A 23312-nucleotide genomic window follows, 5' to 3' on the forward strand; every position below is an offset into this window, starting at 1 on the left:
GCAAAGTTCTGTGAGGAAAAAAAAAACAAAAAAACCACCCAAAAAACCCAAACCCAAGGTGCTAATTTTTTCCAGAAATTTGATTGAGAATGAGACCTTGTTCTGATGTTCCGTGTTACTCCCCCGCTTCCTCCACTCACTCAGTATGTGTAAAATGCTGACATTTTCATACAATCCTAATTTATAACAATTTTGCATGGGGCATCAGTCACATACAGGGATCTAGAAAAAGACAGAGACCTGTTACAATTTGAGTCTCTTTCCTCCTCCCTGTCCTACCATTTCCATTATGGACCACACATGGAAGTAATGTAGGCAGTATAGGAGCAGATTATGCTCATCTTCTCCAGTTCTTTAGCTCTCATCTTGCCTAAAGTGGTTCAGAGTAGAGGTGGATAAAAAGCTGAATAAAGTGCCAGCAGCTAGGCTATGCCTGCTGGCACAGAGACTGTATCTGGTATGAAGTACTCACATCTTTATTTTTTTACCTAATCGCTATTTCTAAAGAATCACTTTAGTCATGGGAACACTGTAAATAAAGCTGAGTTCCAGTAGCAAGCAGAGTTCATTTCAGATGGCTCATATGAAAACAACAGAGATAATTATACTGTAGTAATTACCCGAAAATTATATGTATGTTGTTTTTCCACCAGTCAATACTGCTATTTTTGAACTTTGCATTGTTCTCATGGATTGCTGGAGTCATGCTGTCTCTAAATGGTCTTCTCGTCTCATCATTAACTTAGCCTCTGGTTTGGGGAGAGTGTTTTAGAAAAGTTTCAGCTGCAGCATGTGCTATTTAGCTCAGACCTTTCATGCTCACTTGCACTCTCCACCACAATATATCCTCACCTGTGCTGCATTTGAGAAAAGGTTTCCATTTTAATAGTCTTTTGAGTATGGATTGTAAGATTCTGACTCTACAATAGGACTCCAAAACAGCATCCAATTAAGATTTACTCTTGCACATTAAAAGATACTGAAAATTCACCCTAGCCCACTCAGTACCATTAATAACTGTGGTAATTCTGATTTTGAAGAGTTTTATTTTTTCACCTGTCCTGGGTGTGGCATGTTATCGTTGTCTATTTTTTTGGTTTAAGAGCAACCAGTAAAAGCACCTGACAAAGGCAGGCAAGCACTGCGCCAGTGAGTGTCACACCCCACTCCCAAGAAGGGAATGCTGTCTAGCAGCAAGAACAGGAGAATGGGAGTCAGGAATTTTTGGATCAGTCCCAAACAGACTCCTGCCACATTACCTGATTTTGACCAAGTCATGGGGTCACATGCACTCGAAATGACTCCTTTGTGAAATGGGGATGATAATAATAGGTATCTCCCTGGACTGTTGAGAGGAAATTAATTAACATTTGGAAAGCACTTTGAGATTCTTGGATGAAAGACGATGGAGTTGGAATGCTGGCAACATTAAAATAAATTGGAATAATGTTAATATTTATTGCATACAGTGCTTTCATCTTCAAAGCTCTTTACTAACGTCAATGAATTAACAAAGAAAATATTAATAAAGATCATATTTACCCATAAAATTATTCTCCCAAAGCATATATAAATAGATCTGCCTCCAGTTAAAAAATACTATTAAAAGAAAACCTAACCACCAACTCCACTATCATGCACTAAATCCCTAGTAGTGCTGTCCATAGCAAACCTACTTTGAACTACGAATTATTAGTTTATACTTTTAATGAGGATAATTGGACCCTAAGCCTAATCCAGCAGCACTGAAGTCACTGGGAGTGTATCACCGACTACCAGGGGTGAAAATTCAAGATGGCAAAGGAAGAAGGAAGAGCAATGGTTAGAGAATACTTCTGCTGTGCCAGAGAGGCTGTGCAAGGCTGTGGTGAGCAGGAGGTGACATTTCTCTCTGCAGGATGATATTGTGTTTAAGTATAGTTTGTTGTGTCTTTGGAGTAAGCTACAGAGAACTGAGAAACACGCTGTATCACCAGGAGAGATATGCAGCAGCCCTAGATATTTCTCAGTCAATGTATAGAATTCAGGGCATCCCAGACTAAACTATCCAAACGCTGCTTGCGAGGAATTGCACACTTCTTTTTTCCTTTTTTTTTTAAAGTATATTCCTACTGGCACAGACATGACTATCACATTATCACTGGGAAGCATAGCCCAGCAATTTACTGAAAACCGGTAAATGAGACAGTCCTTCCAAGTGCATTATCTGCATTGATTTCAAACTAGTGCTTGAAGAACAGCAAGGGACCTTTCCCTTTGTGTTTCATTTTCCAGTCACCTTCCCCATCACAGTCTCTTCAGCTGTAAAGATAAATAAAACCAGAGAAAAAGCATTCTGTTGTTATTCCCCCCCCCCCCATTTATTTTGAATTAAACATGGTTCCATAGGTCTCCTTCGCTACAGCAAATGCAGAGTTGCTGGCACTCTCTTCGGTGATGACTCGGATACATTCCAGAGCATAATGGGCTATAATAGATTTTTTAAAAATCTATGGTGCACTTCATAGACTCTGGAGGTCATTTTAGGCAGCCCATCAATGTTCAATATAAATATTTCTGTTCAGCGTGTTCTCTGCACACTGATCAGAATTATGCACTTGCCAGATGTGTGTGCCACAAAACCAAAGCCGTTCTCTATTTTCTCCAGACTAACTGTGAAAAAAACCACATTATCTGTGAAGTGTTTTGTAGCCCAGTCTTGTCAAGACTGTTGCTGTTTCTTCAGAATTGGCTGAAGGCTTTACAAAGTTATTCACAGATTAAACTGTCCCAGTTAATCTGCTATACAACGACGTTCAGGCAGAGCTTCAAATATGTTTGGGTTTGGATAGAAATCAAATGTTACCTTTGGGAAATATGCTTATTATTAGCATTAGACATGGCTTTTGGTTTACTTCCAATAACTTTGTTGAATTATAGGGGTTTTGTTATTGGGTTTTCTTTGTGTCCTGTATTTATGTATCATGGTTGGACAGACACTATTTTTTAGCATTTACTGTTTCTAGTGCTCCCAGAGCTATCAGAGAGATTTGCAAACCTTAATTATACTGCGTAAAGCCTAACACATGGCAAGGATCCAGTTAAGAGCATACCACCTCTCTGATGTGGTCTCACGCGGGTGGCACATTTAGGCACAGGTAGCATTTTGTAGGCTAGAAAAAAACACATGAGCAGGAGACAGTATTTCTGTTAACAAATATGCCATAGCTGCAGAAAGTGTTTTAATGACAGATGAGACTGACATCCAGACAAACAGCCAAGGTCTTTTTCTCACCATGTGATCTTTTCATAATCCTCCATTTCTCTCCTAGATCAACAGGTTCCTCTTTATTTGTCATTGTCAGCTCTTAGCACAAAGAGCCTTTTGTCTGTAGCTCTGACCCAAACACACAAGACTTTTTTTTTGTCTGTTCTTGGCCGTATGCTTTCAAATGGACTAATGGGTTTCCAAGCTATAAAGCAGAACCTTGACCCCAGAAGGGGAGATGGTTGTGTGACAACATCTCTCTGTTTTGACATCATAATTTATCCCCGCTGCAGCTCTACTGGCAGCACAAGCTAGCAAGTAGACAGCACAACCCAGCAAAAATACTTGAACCTGATCCGCTCTAAAGCTTGTGCTATGGATACCGATGCTGGAATCACAGCGGCAGCAGCTTCTGATGCCAAGGCTCAGAGCAGGGAAGACCCGAGCCAGTCAATAGCTGCCTCTTTATGTCCTCTTCTACTTCATTATCACTGGTGTGATGAAGCTATCATGCCTCCTTTGTAAGGCAGCACATGTTGCAGCAGCAATCACACTAGCCGTAAAGCCCAGAGGATTCCTGCCAGAGCTCTGCCACAGTTTCCTTGTGCTCTGTTGTTCAAAGTCCTGTTATGGATGCATTGCTGCATCCAAGGACATCACTCCAAAAATGCATTGCCGAGGGAGAAACTGATAGACAAGAAAAGAAACTTATTTATTTGCCGTGTTGTCTCAATTTGCTGGACTACTTCACCATGTTGCACTTAGGCTGCCTAATTAAGAAGGGTGGGAAAAGCTACTGGTATCTTGCATGAACCTTGCTAATAATATTCTGCATTTAACACAGTATGAAAAAAGCTCATATCCTTTAATTGGCACTTGTTCTGGACTATCACAGAAACTCTTTTGTTTTCCAGTAGAAATAGCTCCAGAGCCAAATTCCTACCTGTTTCTTTCAGGGTGCGTCTTTGCCACATCACATAATATGGTTTTGCTCAAGGTAAAGCTATCCTGGAGCTTCAAGGGTGGCTTCTTAAGAGACATGGTGGGGTGCTGAGGAGAAGGAGAACCTGGTTCCAATTTTTTTTTCTCATTTCACTTCTTTCACCAAAGATTTGTATTTGACGAATCTGTTTTCCAGAGACCGGGGGGCTGTGTGACCATTTTCATTTGGGAGCCACTTTCCCATGTATTTAACAGAGCTTGTGGGATTTCAAAAGCGAAGCCTCACCGTTTGCTGGTGCTCCAGATGAGGGAAGAGAAGGAAAAGAGCTTCTTATCTCCCCATTCAGCCCTTATCTGAGCCTGCCAGCTGGGTCACACTGGGGTGGCGGCAAGGGGGAGGACAGACAATGTCTAAGAGGAAGCAAGCACAGAGCTACATAAGCTCATAAGAGAAGGGGGAAACCTGCACCCAAAAGCACCTCTTCGGTCACAAACTGAAGGGAAGAGAGCAGCGCTACATGGCCTAGAGCTGCCGTCACCTGCACAGAGTCAACACCAACAAGTTCTGCAAGCACAAGAGGCCACCGACATGTTTTTAAACGATGTTATCGGCACCCTCCCACACAGAAACCAACTGAAGTCAGTAGCGTTGTTCACTGGAGTACGGCCTCGGACGGTCAAGCCCAAGACAAACAGCATTGTACCATACGCTGTCTGGCAGGCTGGGAAACAACAAGGACCAGCCTGTGCTCAGCCGTCCTCAGCAGGGCAGAACGGAGCACGCAGCGTTGCCACACGCTCCTGGCCCTCGAGCTTTGCACTAGCGGAGCAATCTCTCCGAAGGCCCTGGGTTGCAGTTTTCCCCTACCGACACCACTAACCATCCTTAACGTACAGCATCGGCTTCCCCCCAGATTCAGGCTTCGACATTGTGATGTGTGTTACTTTGGGACAGTGTGAGCCAAGGTTACCCAAGATGGAGCCACCGTCTCCGAGTTACAAGAACAAGTCTTCTGTGATTTCTAATATGTTAAAAAAAAAAAATCAGCCAGAAACATGACAGAATTTCTTTCAGAACCTCTGTTACATGAAAATGAACACTAAACCTTTTCATTTACCTAAGATTTCTCTCTAAAGAGAAAGATGTACAATTTGTTCAGGACTAGTTGACAGATGGGAAAATTAAGTCCTCCGTTATTGTTCCATTTGCTGGATGCAAAAATACTTAACACTTACAGAGGACTTGGAGGATGGGAATTGCTACAGAAATAGCAGCTCTCTGGACAAAAATTAGAGTCAGAGATGTCCGGGTCTGATCCTGGAAGGTGCTACATGCTTTTGGCTAGTCCAAAAATCAGTCTTTTCCTTAGTATTTCTCAGTGATTTTCCTGTGGTAAAGCAAAGGGATAAATGGGTGAATTTAGTATTAGACCTAAAAAGGCAGAGTTGCACAAGATCCTTTCAGTTTGACGTCTCCACCCAGCAAACTCTTTCAAAACAGTAAGTTCTCTCTTTCAGTTGAAATTTCCTTTTTTTTTTAAAGTTGGAAGCCTTTAACTGAAAGGTCTTTTTTTTCTCTACTAATGAAAATAGGCTATTAATACTATTTTTCCCTTTTTCATTGAAGATGTCCTGCAGTTTTCTTCCATCTGGGAACCAAAATTCTTTAAAATGATACCAAGAAATAATTGGCACTTCTTAGCCAAATCACTCAGAAACGACCGAGCAGTCAGTCCTGCGCTCAAATCTGGACTCTCGAACAACGAATAATGAATTAATGGGACATTATGGAGCAGACTTGAGGCCAAATTCAGTTCTGGGAAGAACGGTTATTACGGAGCTGTCGTACCAGTGATGGTCCCATATGCCAAGTGGGGCCAGGGCTTGAGCCGATGTAGAAATCGACTGTATAAGAGGCTAATAGCCAGAAAGGGGATTTAGAAAAAAAACAAACAACCCCCAGCAATATCCAATTTCTTCTTCCATGCACAGCAGTGGCATGGCATTGCCTCCCGGTTTAAAGCTCTGGGTCTGGTGTTAGGTGCTCTAAGCTGTGGAGTGCCCATGTTCAGGACACCGAGTACCACAACAAAAACGGGAGTAAATTCTCAGTGTTTAATTGGAGCCTGTTCCTCTTTATCAGCCGGTGGAGTTACAGAGCATTTGCTCGTGCACAGATTCTGCTCTGATTACAGGCTGTGAATGGCGAGGCCTGTTACCAGCAATGCAGCTTCACAAAAGCATGGGAAAAGCCATGTTCCTGACACCCGAGACCTCTCCTGTGGAGGACTCCAAACCCATCTCTCGTGTGCCAATACCCTGGAAAACTCTGGGGATGGTGAAAGGCTGAAGAGGACGGCCAGGCACCCGCCTGGTTATTCCCTTGCAGAAACCCTCATGCGTTTGCAATTCATCTCGGGCATCCCTTTAGGTTTTGCTGAAGTGATGGTCCTGGAAAGACAATTGCATAGTCTGTTGTTAATCAGGTGGTTTACTGTCATTCCCTTGGGACACATCTTAGGACCACATCTTACTTGCCTGGCTTACAAGAAAAGTCTTGCTGAAGGTAGCAAGAGTCGCAGGAGCAGGGCTTGACCCTCCATCCCCTCCCATGCCCTTTGCAGTGCTGCCCTTGAGTTAACAGCCACTTGCAGATTTCTTTAGGAGAAACCCTGTTTGCACTTTTAGCCTTTTTACTGTTCTTTCAAATATTTCTTTGCCCACGGACATTTTTTGGGGGGAAAAAAGAAATTTCCCAATTTAAATCAAGTCCATTGTTTTCACTAAAATGAACTACAGAAAGATTTCAGAACATGGTTGTGATTTGCCACATCTGTTATTTTTATGCATTGTTTTCATGCCAAGAGTTTCATAAAAGGTGTTATATAACCGCATCGTATCACATAATTCAACATGTTTCCACAATTAGGAGCCCACGTGAGCATTTAAGCAATGATCTTGCCTGGGGTTTTTATGTTTCTGTACATCTTTTAGCCCAGCCAGCCTGAGATACAAAGATGAACTGTGACTGTGGTTTCCTCCTTTCTCCTACAGTCTCCGCTGTCATTTACTGATGGCCAAGTTCATCTGTGATCCATGCTGCATGGATCACTGCTGCATTTGCATTTAAAAAATAAACTTATATTGCTTGAATCCTGTGCACTGTGTAACAGAACAAGCAGAGATTTATCCCGTGTTTACATGTAACTGGATCATCTCTCTTCAAGACACTAATAGGTTCATTGTTTTCCAAATATTGCGAGAGGACCATTTATCACATAAAAAGAAAAATGCATTTGCACTGAAAGCTACTGATGGGCAGTTGGATCTAGGGCTAGAAAAACAATGGTAGAAAACAATTTAAATGATTAAACATAAAACTGCTTCTGCTGTTCACTTGTGAGCAGCTCTCCTCTAACACTTAGCGCTGAACTCCAGATGACTCGCACAAACCCAGCCACCAGTCCCTGTAGCCCTCCTGGGGACAGTCCCGTATTTCTGAAGTGTCCCTCCTGTAAATGCAGAAATACATGGTATTGTTGGGGGGGGGTTGGAAAGTGGGACCAAGCCTGCAGAGCCATCACCAATCACAGCTCAACGATGTCCTAATGCCTCCTGCTGCTGGTGAGAAGGGCAGGTAAGTGACAAATGAGGAGAGATCCTACGGGAACCACAGCATCTTTTGCAAAGACCACTCATGGAACAATTTTGGAGGATGTCAAAGAAGTTTGCAGACATGGGGTGCCATCCAGGCAGACAGGGTTCAGTACGGAGCCCACTGGCACTCTGGATGCTCACACAGCCAGGTGGCTTCAGCTCCATTGCCTCTTTTCCCCACCACATTCCCCAGTTTAAAAAAAAAAAAAAAAATTAATGGTTGGCCATGAAATCAATCCAGAAATATCTACTCGTCTGTGAAGAGAGATGCCATTTCTGGAAGAATCCCCCAAAGGAGATTCTTCTACATGTGAACAGCAACCAGGAGTTTGGGTCTGACGGAGCTTTGCCATGGAAGGGACAGGTTTATTAGGACACACTCCACAGTTTTGCCATAGGTGAACCACTGAGAACTTTGGAAATTTCCAGCCTGGCACTGCTTTAAATGAAAAACTCCATCTTGTTCTCCTGGGTCAGATATTCTGCATGCAGTTTCTAATTTGGACCACAGCTCTGGAAAACTTGATTAGAGCTGTGAAAACGGAATTTTTATTAGGGAGAACTGAGCTCTTGCCAAGGTTTATTTTTCAAGGGAGTAGGACCTAATCCTAGAAGTAGTTCCAGGGCTGTGCTGTTCTGGATGCCCTTGCAATGGTTTATGGCAATTATGCAGCCAAACCTGGACGGGCTGGTAATGTTTCCTTTGGACAAGTTGCTACAGATGGCAAGCAACTGCAAATGTACTTCTCAACCTGGTACAGGCATCACTGAGAATGCGTTTTCTCTAAGTTGCTCTTTTTTCTCTTTCTCTTTTTTTTTTTTCTTCATTTTTACACAATTAATATGTTCCCCAATCCATACTACCTAAAACCAACTAAGCATTTAAAGGCACGCAGAGAATAGAGAGTAACTTATCTGTGTTCAGACAGAAGCCTGTTAGATGTAATCACTGGATAGACAAATCTCCTTGCCAGCTTTCAAAGCTCAAATTTCTGCAGAATCAAATATAAAACCCCTCTTTAGGTGGATGCTTTTCAGGGAATAGCACACCAGTTTCCTCAAGGGAACCCACAAAGCTTATGGCGTGGAGTGACCCTCTGGAGGGAGCTTTACATCTATACAGCAAGCAGTAACCAGACTGAACTAAGCCATAAATCCAGGAATGCATGGGAAAAGAGCAAATTAAAATGTGCTATACTTGGCAGGTTCCTCTGCAAGCATAGTACTTGTGAAAGGTGACATTAACGGCCCTAGCAGCTGAAGGCTGCTCTTTCTTCCAGAGCTGGGGTAGCACAAGCAGGAGCAGCAAAGGCTTCCCAAAAAGGTGCTCCCATCCTCTCCCAAAAGGGCTTTGCCTTCGGTGCAAGAGCTACTGCGGCACTGCCTGCCTGCATCCTCCTGGCTGGCGCAGCCATTCAGAGCTCACCAGTGGCGATTCGGGACAGGTTTGGCCTGAAGAACCCACCACCAAGATACAGCAGGGATGGGGGCAAGGGGGCCTCAAGGCCCCCCGTAGGGCACCTCGACTGGCAACCAGCAGAGCGGGACCAACGCTCCTGCAGCTCTGCATGCAAGCGCTGTGTAATGCATTGTGCCCGCTGCTCCCTTCCTAGGCTACCAATTATTTTAATTGCAACTCAAGAGAAGTGGCTCTGGGCAGTGAGACTGCCGGGGTGAGTCTCCTGAGGACTGATCATCCCATCACTGCCTCCAACACATGATGGACTGGAAAATATCCCTTCTCCAGCACAGGCACTGGTCCCCCCCCGCCGCCCCCTCCCCAGTTAATCCGCCTGCATTGTGGCAATAGCAGCTTAATTCCTCCACAGAAAAATAGCGAGACTTAATTTGTTAGTGTCAAATTATACCTTTGGATGTGCATGTTCAGCTCTTACGGACTTCAGTGAAAGCCTGGCCTTCACACAGGCAGGCGTGGGCCTTTCGTGTTTGTAGCATGCTTTGAAGCTGGGCTGGTGTTAGGAGGTGTGAAATACTTGGGAGAGGCGAGCTCGCCCCACTCGCCAGCTCCGCCACGGTCAGGCAGCGAAGCGAAGCGAAAACAACAGGCGCGATGCGGGAAGTCAGATCCCACAACTTCATTAAGAGTCAGAAAGGAGATCAAAGGAAAGAATTTTCAGCTTAAAAAAAAAAGGGGGGGGAAATATGTTTTAAGTTTCCAAGAAAACCACAGCATTCACTTTGTTACATGAAAATAAATGATTTTGTAAGCAAGGCAGAGCTACCCTGCTGTACGCTCTTCTGTCATCCACACAGCACAGAAAGTCTTGTTTGCACCCAAACCTCCAACAATTTAATTAAACCCATGCCTCCTTGCATGTGGACGCTCCAGCCTGTTTACATACGGCTCCTTGCTGTCCTGTCCACAGTTGTCCCTAACATACCAAAATTAAACCCAAAGGACACCAGCCATACATGCACTTCATTGCACAAATTAAACTGATTTACACAAAACACTTAAGACGAAGGAGGGAAGAACCTCCAGCCGGGCAAGGACTAGACACACACCTTGTCCCCAGCCCCTTGCAGCCAGATCCTGAAATAGCCAGGATTTTTTCCCCTAAGAAAGAGCTTTTTGAGTTTGCTGAAGTGAGGCTGAGGCAGCCAACAGCTCACGGCACATTTTGGTCCCAGCTGCACATTTCAGGTCCGCTTCAGCCACTTGGGCAAACAAACGTCTGTGGTGCCAGGCGGGCAGCACCCAGGGGACCGGCCAGCGTCACTGAGGGGCCACTCTGGATCATCTCCGAAAGGTCACAGTGATGCTGATGACTGGGAAAAAGCAAATATGACACCCAGCTGTGGTCTGGGCAAGGAGGAGGATCCAGAGCGGTGCAGAACGGTTGGTCTCACCAGCATCACCCTGGGAAGGTGATGGAGCAAATCCTGCTGGAAAGCATTTCCAAGAGGCTAAGATGACAGCAATTGGGAACAGCCAGCACAAATTGTTCCTGGCTGGCCTCTGTGATGAAAGGGCTGGCTCTGTGGACGAGGGGGAAGCAAGGGGGTTTATTTGCCTTGACTTTAGCAAGGCCTTTGGCACAGCTTTCCATAGCATCCTCATAGCCAAAGTGGCGAGATACGAACTGGATAAGCAGGCTAGTAGGAAAATTGGCCAGACTGCCAGGCTCAAACGTCGGTTTTGGGGTACAAAGTCCAACTGGCAGACGGTGAGCAGTGCCATCCCTCAGGATCAATATTATCCTTATTAGCCGCCTGGATGATGGGACAGAGCATTGGCAGATGACACCAAACTGGGAGGAGCAGTCGATGCTGGGGAGGACGGGACTGCAATTCAGAAAGACTGGGGCAGGCCAGAGAATGGACATGGACCTCGTGAAGGCAAATGCCGTGTCCTGCCCCTGGGTTGGGATAAGCCCACGTGCCAGCGCAAGGTGGGGGTGACCAACTGGAGACCAGCTTTGCAGGAAGGGACCTGGGGGGTCCTGATGGGCCAAGATGTTTGGGGGCCACAGCACACAATGTATGGGGAGATGTGGAGGGATCTGCATTTGTCCAGCCTGGAGAGGAGAAGGCAAAGGGGAGGTCTCGCTGCTGTCTGCAAATCCCAAATGGGAGGGCACAGAGAAGACAGAGACAGGCTATTCTCAGAGCACAGTGAGAGGCAACAGGAAACATGAGAAATTCTGAGTGGATGATAGGGAAAACCTTGGGGTTTTTTATCATGAGGGAGGTCAAGCACTGGAAGTGGAGAGAGATCGTGGAGCTCCTCCAGATATTCAAGTCGCAGCTGAACACAGCCCTGAGCAACTTGATGGCCCAGCTTTGAGCAGGGACTGGACTAGAGCCACAGGTCCCTTCCAACCTGGATGTGACCTGCTGGTTTCCGGACCCACCCTGGGCCTGAATGGTTGTTGGAAAAGGGAACATGTTTTCCCTGTGTCTCTGCACAGTACTTACCGGCCCACAGTCCAAGATAATACATGCTATAGGGATAAAACAGCATTGAAAGAGCACGCTCAAAGTCAGATGAGTCATACAAACACATCTTCCATAAAGCATGCCATGCTAGCCCAAGACTAGACAACACATTTTCAAAAAGGTTGATCAGGCGATTATTTTTCCTCCCTGTCACCAACAGCAGATAGTCCCTTGAAATCAAAGAGCTATATTAAAAATTAACACTTTTTAGATGCTTGCTGGCAAGTTCTTTGTACTTAATGATTAGACTTTCCAAGCAAATGTGTCTTTTGATGATACAGTTGGTGGAACCTAAATAATCCTCAGGGAGGCAAATTAAGGACCATTTTCTTCACTTTTAACTCGAGTGTTAGCTGCCTTAGTGTTCACCCAAGTACAGCACTATTTCTCTGATACTGCTCTGTAAATCTGGTGAGAGCCTTATGCATTTACTAAAGAAAAGCCTGTCCTCACTTCGGGACAGAGCAGCTTAGGTTACATGTAACAGTACCACTGGTCTAGTCCCCAGAATCAAGTCTGTGAACTCCTGGTCAGCCTGGGTCTCTCCTGACACCAGGATTTCACAGGAAAGCTGCTTTTTTCCTCTCCCCTGGGTTGTGGGGGGTCAGCGAACCTGCAGGGGACACACAAGCCCCTCGGGACTGCCCCCCACCCATGGCACCATGCCACCTGAGCACCCCAGCCCTGCACAGATGGGACCGACATCCACCAGTTGCTCATTTCCTTCCCCTCAAGTCCTCCAGCAGAATACTGTGCAAGCACATTTTTACTCACTGATGGCTACCATCCCACATGGTAGCAGCAAGGACTATGTCCCTAAAGTCCATAGGGACAGTAAGTGCCCATTTCTTCTCCTTTCCCCAAAGCCGTTGCTTCAGGAGAGACTTGACAGCTTCACCGCTGCAGGTCCATCTTGCAGAGAGGTGATGGCTGAGTTCTGCCCAGCTCTCCGCTGGGCTGCTCTCCCTGTGCCCCCCACCCCAGGCTCAGACTTGCTTTCTCAAGGGGTAATTTTGGTCGTTTCCATGGAAGTTGCACAGAACCTCAGTTCAAAAACCAGACAAACTCCATCGAGGAGCTCTGCGCAGAGCGGAGCTGGGAACGCCATCTCCTGGCGTCCTCTCAATCCGGCCACACTGCCGATGGAGAGACAACCCGCATCCGAGCTGACCCCGCTCTGCACTAGGTCAACGGTGGAGGTTTGGGGCCTGTGAGACACCGATTGAGTGGGTCCCTGCCGTGCTCGGCACCCGGCGTGTGCCGTAGTAGTGCGGTCCCGCGCGATCCCGTGCATTCACACCTCGGTGCAAATACCCTGCCTAAACCCGGCAGCCGATGGGTCGGGCGCTTTGCATTGCTGCTGCGGAGCCGCCGGAGAGCATCTACCAGCCCCTGAGTCCACCCGCGCTCCAGGATTATCCCCTTCCTCCGAGAAAAGCACCTGCAATTCAACCCCAACTTCAGCAGGATGGCTCGAAGCACTTCCGAGAACAAGAGGCCAGGCTCCATCCAGTTGCTGAGATTTTAACGTGGGGGTCTCTGGCATTTGCACCCCTGTTAAGGGGGGAGCTGCTCTGCAAAGGGGACTTTTGGCTCAGACGCAGCGTGGCAGCGAAACCCAGAGCAGACACTGCTCCGTCACCGGGAGCCATCGCGTCCGCTTGCCTCCAAATAAACAGCCTTGCGTACAAGAGGAAAACAGCATATGGGGAGAAGCCTTGGCAAGGCTGGAGGTCTGGTGATCAGCTCCTTGGAGCTGCTCTGCCACTGGCCTGAAAGAACAACTCCATCAGCTACAGCAAACAGACCTTCTGCTTCCCCCAATTCAGAATTCATCACAGGCTCAAATACAGACACTCCAGGCTTTTTCCTGCTTTAATTATTTACAAATCCTAACTCTGGTTGTTTATTTTCAGGGGCTATTACTGCATTCAACTATTTTAAGACTGAAAAAAGAACAGAAGAAAAAATTTGAAGCCTTTCCTTCATTCTGCTGGTAAAGTTTAATTCACTCTAATTATTTCATATTACTTAGACTATAATAGTTTCATAATTTCTAGTATATTAAGCACTTAATATGTTGTGTCATTTGAAGTTGCATATTAAATTCAGCAAAGTACATTTTAATGAGAGCTTAAGTAGTGTGAAAATATTAATACAACATAATAGTTCATTTTTGCACCCACATTGCTGCCCATGCACGGTGTGCCCAGGCAGGTGAGCGCGGGGGAGGACGGACGACCTTGTGGGCTGGAAAGCTGCTGGGGAAAGCATGGCTCCGGCAGCCTGGCATGAGGAAGGTGGGAGCTGGGAAAGCACCGCACAGCAGAGCCCGGCTGTGGGCCCTGACCAGGGGCTGGGGTCAGGAGCGAGAGTCCCTCCAAGGTGCGGCAGTGCCAGCGAACACAGCCAGGTACCCGGGCCAGGTTCCTCTGTGGTTCCTCCACAGGGTCACCCTGTGCCACCTCCAGCCCACGAGGTGCCAGCAATGACCCAGCCGGAGCGGTGCAGAGGAACATGCAAGGAAAGAGGCTCAGCTGCTCCCTTACAAGCTCCAAAGAGGTCCAACTATTTCATTCCCCCAGGCAACCCACCTCTCAGCTTGCAGAGCTTGACTCTACTTTTTTATTCACCTCTTTATCATCTCCCTGGTCTACGCATCCCTTCCCCATCCCAGCAAGGTGATCCCCCTTCCCATAAGCTTACCTGCATGAAAGATGCCACCAGCAACCCCAGCCCCACTGCTCCCACCCAGGGTCACGTATCGCAGACATCTGCAGCTCACACAGTGCAAAAGGGTGCCTGTCCCCAAACAGGCCACAAGTGTTTTGCCTGATGCCCAGAGAAACAAGGAGAACCCAAGAAAGTCAGCTGCACTTCTACCCCAAAGGTTTTGTAACCTTCAGCCCAGACAATCATGTTCACCTGTGCCAGCTCTGGCTTGGATGGTCTTCCTCACCCATAGGTGATGGGGGATGCTGCTATTGCTCCAGCACAGCTGATCCCAGCGTCAGGCACCCACTGCCCCGGCCCTGCCGAGGGGAAAAAGCCACGCTGAACTGCTGAGGGGGATAATGCCTAATAAAAAACACGGGGTTTGATCGGGGGCTTACAGGGGGATTTAGGCTGGGAGGCACCTCTGGAGACCCCCAGCCCGGAGCTGGTTGGCAAGAGGAGCTGCTGGGCAGACACGGACCCCGCTATGCTGGCAGGATGCGGCCATGCAAGAGGACCCGGTGGCTGGAGGACCCGGCCCCGCCCCTTTGCAAAATGACCCCGCGGGGTGCCGCCGGATCAGGCCCGGCGGAGCGGGGGGGATGCCGGGCCGGAGCACCGTGCATCGCCGTACTCCCCCTCCCGGGGCCGAGGGGGAGGGGGCTGCACCGCCGGCTGTGCCCACGCGGTGGCAGCCCAGGCCGCGGAACGGCCGCTGCTGCGGCTAATGAGAGTCCCAGAAACTAATTACTACACATCTGCGCTGCGGAACTCCCGAGGACGGGTCACACCGCAGCAACCCCGCGGGCAGCGCCGGGCTGGGCAAAGAGCAGCCCCCCCGCCCCCCCAGTGCATCCCCCCGCACCGATCCCAGTCCCCGGGATGCCGCCGGTACCCGCAGCCCCGGTGCCCAGCGCTGCGAGGTCCATCCCCCCCACACCCCAGTCCCGGCCCCCGCAGCCCCGTTGTGCTGCAGGACCGCCGTGCAAGGTGCATATATCCCCCCACCCCAGCTCCCGGTGCGCCGTAGGACCGACGGTGCGACGTGCGTGTGTGTTCGCCGGTGCCTCCCGCCCCCGGAGCGCCCCAGGACCCCGGTGCGAGGTGCATCCCCCCCCCCCCCAGCCCACCGAGATGTCGTGCTAGGTTAATCCTAGGCTGAAAACAGGTATTTAGGGCTAATAGGTGTGCGAGCACCTCCACACCCTCTCTCAGAGCTCATTAATGTAATACTTTCATGTGTGAAACGAGCATATAAATGGGCATTAATGAGCTCCCGGCTGCGGAGCGGAGGAGGAGGGAGAAAGGAGAACTTCGCAGGGGAGCAGGCAGGCCTCCCCCAACCCCCGGGGCTGCGGCACCCGGTGTCGGCCCGGGGGGGGCCGTCGGGGGCCGTGCGAGCCCCTCCCGCGGCGTGCCCGGGGGGGCGGGAGGGACAGGAGACCCCCGCCCCCCGGGACAGCCCCACGGACCAGGCGGCTTCTTAAAGTCGGTTTTTATTAAAGAACCAAAATCACGTACAGAGGGGTCTCTCCCCAGAGCGGGCGAGCGTTGTTCTGCCTCCGGAGTCGCGGACCGCCCGTTAAAGTGCTGTTACATCCATAAATTTACAAGGGGGTGGTGAGGGAGGGAGGAAGGGGCCCGGGGGGGGGAATAAATATACATCATAAATAAATAAAAATCCAACAAATACTGTACCAAGAGAATCACAGTACATTTATATCCATTGCACATAGCCACTTTTGTTTCCAGTCTGGACAAGGGTTGAAGAAGCGGACACACAGGGAGGGAGGGGGAGAGGCGGAGCGGGGGGCCCCGGGGGGGCGCGGGGCGCAGGGTGGGGGGGGCCCCGGCTCCCCCTCCGGCCGGCCCGGGGCCGCTCCCCGCCGTATTGCCAGTCCGAGGAAAGCCGGGCTCCGAGTCCTCTATGTACAAGTGTCTCCTCGTGGAAATGGCTTGTGTGGGCTCTGCCCGCATGGCTTCGGGGGAAAGGGGGGGTCCGGAGGTGGGGGGGCGCTCACTGGGGCAGCAGCGGCGGCTTGAAGGAGCAGTTCCCCGTGCAGTGCCGCGGGGTCAGCATTTTGCAGGAGAAGTGATGCAGCGCGTCGTGGGCCTCTGCAAAGCGATGGAGCCGTCACCCCCGGCCCCCCCCACGCGGGGATGGGTGGGTGTCAGCCCCCCTTAGACGTCTGTGTGTCCCCCCCGTCCTGCCCCGGTACCTTTCAACTTCTGCTGGATGGCGTAGCGTGCTTTCCTCTCCTGGTCCAGCTCGTTGCACAGCGTATCTGGGATGGGGGGAAAGCATCAAAACGCGCCGGGGCGGGGGGGGTCCAGGGAACGGCCCCCCCGTCGGGGATGCGCTGGGCCAAAGGACATCTTGCTCGTCCGCAGCACGGGGACGAGGGGAGTTGGACGGGGAACGGGGGGGTCGCGATGCGCGCAAAGTCGGGCATGGCTTCCCAGGTAATTTTACGCCTCGGTTTTTAATTTAGCCTGGGTGGAAATTGCTGCGAGAGAGGAAGGTTCATTCGATCCCGCGTAATGATGCCTCGCAGCCGTTTGCGGGGCGGCTCGAAACCCCAAGACGAATCGGAGTGCACAGAAGGATATCGATTAAAAAAAAAAAGAAAGAAAAAAAGAAAAAAAAACCAGAGCGAGACAAAAAGGATATAAAAAAATAAAAGTAATAGTTGCCGGATGGCCTCGGCCAGGCCTTACCTCGGACAATCTGCAGCTGCTGCACCATCTCCTCCCGATACGCCAGCTCCCGCTTCATCTGGTCCTGGAAGTTATCTGCGGGGGCAAGGGGGGGTCAGCACCGCTCCACGGCCGGGGCAAGGCGGGGAGGGGGGGGGGCGGGAATCGCCGGTACCTTTTAGGCTCTGGAAGTCCCTCTCCAGCTTTTTCCTCAGCTCCATTTGCTCCAGGACCAGTTTTTGTAACTCATCTGTTTAAAAATACACGGCGGGGTTGAGGGGAGCCCACACTTTTCCATATGGAGGCGGCTCAGCGCGGCGCTAATCGTATTACGTTACATTAATCACAGGAGTTAATCACTCCTGCAGAAAACACAAATACCTCGAGCCGCGGGGAGAGGCCGGGGGGTCCCGCCAGCCTCCCCCCACCTCCCCCGGCCCCGCAGCCCCCCGCCCCGCCGCGGGACGAGCGCCCGCCTCACCTCGGGCCAAATTTTCGATGTCTTTTTCCACCAGCTGCGTCCCGGCGACATCCATGCCGAGGCCGTCCTCTCCTACGGGGGGGGGGACGAGGGGACACGGAGGGACACGGGGACGGGGACAGAGTGCCGTCAGCCCCGCCGCGGGGGGCTCCGCGGACCGCGCATCGCCCCGCGGAAGGGCCGCGGCGGAGCGCGGACCGGAGCTTACCTCTGTCGGTATTTACAGGGCTGGGATGCGAGACATTCCTTTGGTCCTGATAGGATTTTCTGGTCTCTAAATCCTCTGCCGCGGAGTGATTGTCTTCTTTATCTTGCTCTTAAAGTTAATAAACCGATTTTCAACCATAAGCAATGAAAGTATGGTCCTGATATATCCTTAATTACATAATTACGGACAAAGCCCTCGTTAAAACCTTCTTAGCGGACATCCTAATCGCTTTGCTATTGGAAAGTAGCTTTGCCCCGCCGTGCCGGGCGCGGCCCCGCCAGCCCATCCCCGCCGCACCGGCCGCGTCCGACGGCGGCATCCCCGGGCCCGGGGAAGGGGGCGGGGGGGACCAGGCCCCGTCCCCCATCCCGAAACCGTTTGCACTCGGTTTTTTTTCTGCCGAAAGCCCCCAAAACGAAAGCGGCGGCCCGGGACCGTCCCCGGGGCTGAGCAGCCGGCGGGGGGCGACGCCCAGGGCCGCGCCCTCGATGCGCACCGGCCTCCCGCCCCCCCCCCCCGGCCCGATTTACCCTTCGCCTCGGGGGTGCAGAGGTACGCAGCCGGGGCTCCCAGGGAGGCGGTGGTCTTCAGCGGCTGCAGGTGCTCCCCCCTGTCCGGCGCGTACACCTACAAAAGAGCGAGTCAGGGCGGCGGGGACTCCGGGACCGGCCCCGCCGGGACCCCCGAGGGCAGACATCCCCCCTCCCCCGGCACCTCGTAGCCGCCCCTGCTGCTGCTCCGCTCGGGGCTGCCGTCGGGCTGCTGGCCGCCCTCCTGCGCCGCCGGTTCGCCCGCCTTCTCCTCGGGCCCGTCTGCCCCGGCGGGCGGCGGTTCCTCGGTACCGGCCAGCAGCCGGGGCGGCGGTGGCTCCCGTCCCTCGGGGAGAGGGGCGGCGGCGGCGGCGGCGGCATCCTCCTCCTCGTCCTCCGGGAAGCGGTTGGACTCCACGTCCACCTCGGGCTCCTCGGCCGTGTCCCCCCCGGGGGAGAGCGAGCGGTAGCTGGAGCTGCCCTCGCTGAGAAAGTCCGGGGAGAGGTAACCGGGGCCGCGGGGGGCCGCGCCGCCATACGCCTCCCGGGTACCGTAGAGCTTGGCGATGCTCTCGGCGTCCTTTACCACCGGGCGGAAGGCGGAGAGGTAGCTGCCCTTCCTGGGCAGGGGCAGCGGGGGGAGCAGCGCCTCGTCCCCGGAGCGTTCCTCCTCGCCCGCCGCCCGCGACAGCGCGCTGGGGCAGCGCTCGCCCTCCGTACCGGTTCCCTCCTGGGGGGTAGCGCTGCTCCTCCCGCTGCCCGACGGCTCCGAGCCCTCCAGCTCGCCGTGGCGGCCCGACAAACCCGGCGGCGGTTCGGCCGCCGCCGCCGCCGCTGCCGCCGCCGCCGCCACCACCACGGCCGTGGCCGCCGCCTTGGCCTGGCTCTGGGCCGGGTAGGGCGGCACGGGCAGGCTGCCGGCGGCCGGCCAGAAGACGGGGAAGGAGGGGTAGACGCCGGCGTCCTTGGCGGCTCCGGGCTGGTGGGGAGGCTGGGCCGGTTGGTGCGGGTGGGGGTGCGGGGGTCCCCAAAACATGCCGGGGGGCAGCGCTCCCCCCTTGCCCGCCTCGCCGCCTCCCGCGCCGCCCAGCGCGTCCTCCTGCTTTTTGGGGCAGAGTCCGAAAGCGGCGGCGGGGAAGCCGTAGGGGTGGGGGAAGAGGGGCGGCGGCAGCTTCTGCAGCATCCCGAAGCCCTTACTGGGCACCGGGATCACCGGGTAGCTGCGCACCGCCCCCGCCCCGCCGTGCGCCCCCGCCGCCCCGCCGTGAGCCGCCGGTAGCCCCAGCGCCCCGCGCTCGCCCGCCGGCTCCTGCCCGCTGCAGCGGAGGCTCTTGTGCGCCGGTGCCAGCTCGGGACCGGCGGGTGGCGGCGGGTGCAGGGCGGCCTTGGCGGCTGGGGAACCGGCGCCGGGCCCGCCGGCGGCCGCCCCTTGCAGGGAGAAGGTCCGCTTGCGGGTGCCGCCGTTGAACATGGCCTTGACATCCTCCCAGGCGTGCGACAGCTCCTCGGTGGCCGTCTTGTCGCTGAGCTTGAGGTGCCGGCGCCAGGAGTTGAAGTTGGCGGCGTCGGGCTGCGTGTACTTGGAGTCCGGGGTGCGGTGGGAGTGGAAGATGAACTTGTTGGGGGAGAAGTACATGCTGCAGTAGCTGCACTTGATGCACTTGGCGCGGGAGCTGTTGTAGCGGGCCGGGATGAAGCTGCCCCGGGAGCCCCAGGCGCACTCGTGCACCACGTCGAAGGCGAAGTTCTCGGGCAGCTTGGGCGGCTTGTGCTCGCCCAGGAAGGACTTGCAGAGCCGCTCCGCCTCCCGCTTGGTGATCATGCCGCAGCGGCGGGAGGAGATGGGCATGGCCCCGGCCCGCCGCAGGATCTCCAGCTGCACCGGCGTGCACTGCACGCAGGTGATGCCCAGGGCCACCCGCCGGTTGTGGATCTCATTGTAGCTGTAGTTCTTGAGCAGCGTGTTGGAGATCTGCGCCAGGCACAGCCGCTCCTGCCCGTCGATGACCAGGGACACGATGGGCACGCCGTACAGAGAGGTCTCACCCACTTGGTTGGGCTTGAGGGTATTGGAGCCCTGGTACGGCTGCAGCTCTTGCTTTGAATTTGGGGAGGAGCTTGCATCTCTCCCATTTCCCATCTGACTGGCGATCGCCTCCATTCCCCCCCAAAACGCCCCTGCAAAACAAAATCGGGGAACGGCGCGGGTTAGAAGCGGTCCCGGGGCTCCGCCGCCGCCGCCCCCGGCCCGCTCCGCTCCCGGAACCCTGCTCCGCGGACCGGCTCGTCCCCGCTCGCCGCTGCCGGCCCCGGCCCGGAGCACAGACCCCCACCACCACCGCCCCGAGTGCTGCCGCAGGACCCTCCCCGCCGCGGGCGGGCAGGCCGGCCGGAGAGGTCTGGCGGACCCGTAGCACATCCCCCGCGCCGCGGCCGCCGGTACCGAGCCCCGCTGCATCCGCCGCCGGGAGCGGACCCGCGGCTGAGCGGCTCCGGCAGCAGCGGCCGCCCGGGGCAAGGGCGTCCCGGGGAGGATGGGGGGCGGCACCCCCCCCCCACAACCTCCCCCCGCTCCGGGTCCCCGGGAGGTGCCGCGTCCCTTCCCTTTGTGCCGGCTCGCCGAGCCGTGCCGGGCCGAGCCGTGCCGGGCCGTGCCGGGCCGCCGGTTGCGGCGAGCCCCGGGCGGGCTCCAACGAAACGCGCCGGAGGATGCGACCGGCGCGTCCCGAGGCGCCGGGGCCGGGGGTGGGGGGGGGCCGAGCCCCGGGCCGGGCCGGACGGGCCGAAACTTGCCGCTCGGTGCCCCGTGGCGGGCGGAGCGGGGCGGCGGGGGCGGCTGGCCGGGAGCCCCTTTGTCGTGTCTCCGGCAGGCGATTAGGAGCGGGCGGATTAGGGGGCCGGGGCGGGCAGGACCCGCAGCACGTAGCAGCAGAAGGGCAGCAGCGAGCCAGGCAAATTGGCTTAGCGGGGAGGGCTCACGGCGGTAAGCCGCTTCCGTGGTCATTACACAAAATAACGGGGAGCGCCTCCCGAAAACGCGCCCCGTTACCCTCTCCCCCCCTCCACCCTCCCCATCCCCTCCATCCGCCGCTCGCTCCCACTTACCGCGTCGCGGAGCCCGGCTGGACGTGCAGGCTCTCCTCGGGGCTAGGGGCCGCAGCCCGGCACCGGGGCCGCCATCAGCCGGGGGGGCCGGGGGGGGGGTAGCCCGGTCCCCACCGAGCCCTTTACCACGGACAAACGCCGGGACGCGGGGCGGGCGGGCAGCGACGCGCCCTTCACCGACGCCTCGGGGCCGCCGCCCGCCCCGCCGCCGCGTCCGCCCGGGCGAGATGCAACAAGAGCGAGTGACCAACCGCGCCACCGAGGGAGGATCCGGTACCGTACTTGGAGACGCTGCACATTGATCCGGTGACAGCTAAAATAACGGGAAGACACACCCACTTAGCACCAGCATATTTACATTAACTGCCTCCGGGACCCCGCGGCCGTCAATCACCGATGCGCTCCAGTCAATCACGGCGCGGCTTTAAGGCACGGCGGAACGGGGAGGGAAAGGGGGGAGAAGGGGGGAGGTTGGGGGGGCGTGGGGGGCCGCCACCGAGCGGGGACCCGCCCGGGCTGCCCGAGGTAAGAGCGGGGATCAGCCCCGAGCCGCACCTGCGCGGGGCTCCGCGCCGCTCCGCGCCTCTCCGCGCTTCGCCCCCCCTCCCCTCCCGCGGTGTGGGCATCCCCCGGGGCGGGGGGGAGCGATGCTCGTTGAAAGTTTGCGTGGAGAGAGGGCGGCAACGAAAAGAGGAGCCTGGGGGGGGTGGCGGAGGGGCCCCATCGAAATCGGGGATGCGGTGCCACCGCGCATCCCCCCCCCCCCGGGATGCGCGCTCCGCCGGCGGGGCGCAGGGGGGGGGACCGGCACCGGGGTGAGGGCGGGGGGGGGGGACATCGGGGCGGCAACGAAATCGCCGGGAGGCGAGGGAGGGGGGGGCGCACCCGTGTTTTTTCGTTTCCCACGGGGACCCACGCCACACCGGCAGGACCGGCAGCCACCGGAGCGGGGGGGGGGGGCCCGCTCCGGTGGCCGCCGGTCCTGCCGGCGTGGCGGGGGCCCGTAGCTGCGTCCCTGCCCTGGTTGGGTTCCCGCATGCAGCGCTCGTCACGGCCACGTTAATTAAACTGTAATTAATCATCGCGTCCGGCCGCGATCGGCGCAATTACACTGATCAAACAGAAGTTAATAACGGCGCGGATCGCCCCCAGCTATCACTTTTGTGTGTGTGTGCCCCCCCCCCCCGCCTTCCCCGCCATCACCAACGGCACCGGGAGGATGCGGCGGAGCCGGCGCGGAGCGAAACGCAGGTGCGGAGCCACCCATCTCCTCCGCGCTTCCCGCACCTCCGCGGTTGAACCGGCCCCGGTTCACGCTCCCACGCGGGAAAGCGGCCGCGGGTCCCCGCGGGACGTCCCGTCGGGGGGCGGGCGGGGACGGGGGGGGACGCGGACCGGGTGCTGCCGACCGGGCCTTGCGGCGCGGCCTTCCCGCAATGATCGCAACCCGAGCCGGTAATTATTCCTCGCCTTTTAATTATTTATCTCCCCCCACCCCCCCATCCTCCAGCCAGGCAGGAGCGCGGTGAGACGCTCCCGCGCTGGGGCCAAGCCCCGCTGCCCCTCTCCCCGCCGGGTTTGAGGTGATCCCCCCCGGTGTTAAATACCCGCAGTGGCTGCGGAACCGTCTGCGAAGCCACACCGGGCTGCGAAGCATCGGGAGCGGGCGGCGGTGCGGACCCAGCCGGTAACCCCCTCCCCCTTCCCGGGGCCGCTCCTGCGGCGGCACGTCGGGGGTTTCGGGGGGGGGGGGACGACACACGGACGGGA

General features: G+C 54.8%; 1 protein-coding gene across 2 annotated transcripts; it reads right to left on the bottom strand.

Annotated features, from left to right (window-relative positions):
* Positions 1-16012: 16012 nt before the first annotated feature.
* Positions 16013-21997, bottom strand: SKOR1 (SKI family transcriptional corepressor 1). 2 transcript variants are annotated; one of them, XM_052808875.1, is made up of 9 exons: positions 21543-21997; positions 18622-20615; positions 18438-18534; positions 17908-18015; positions 17700-17771; positions 17394-17468; positions 17240-17314; positions 16741-16806; positions 16013-16636 (listed from the first exon to the last, which is right to left on the bottom strand). In XM_052808875.1, the coding sequence occupies exons 2-9, from the start codon at positions 20596-20598 to the stop codon at positions 16539-16541; spliced, it is 2568 nt and encodes an 855-aa protein (XP_052664835.1). In that variant the 5' UTR covers positions 20599-20615; positions 21543-21997; the 3' UTR covers positions 16013-16538. The 2 variants fall into 2 exon arrangements, with proteins under 2 accessions (XP_052664835.1, XP_052664834.1); XM_052808874.1 differs by lacking the exon at positions 21543-21997 and having other exon boundaries at positions 18622-21288.
* Positions 21998-23312: the final 1315 nt, after the last annotated feature.

The sequence above is a fragment of the Harpia harpyja genome, chromosome 14 (assembly GCF_026419915.1).
Source record: "Harpia harpyja isolate bHarHar1 chromosome 14, bHarHar1 primary haplotype, whole genome shotgun sequence".
NCBI classification, from domain to species: Eukaryota; Metazoa; Chordata; class Aves; order Accipitriformes; family Accipitridae; genus Harpia; species Harpia harpyja.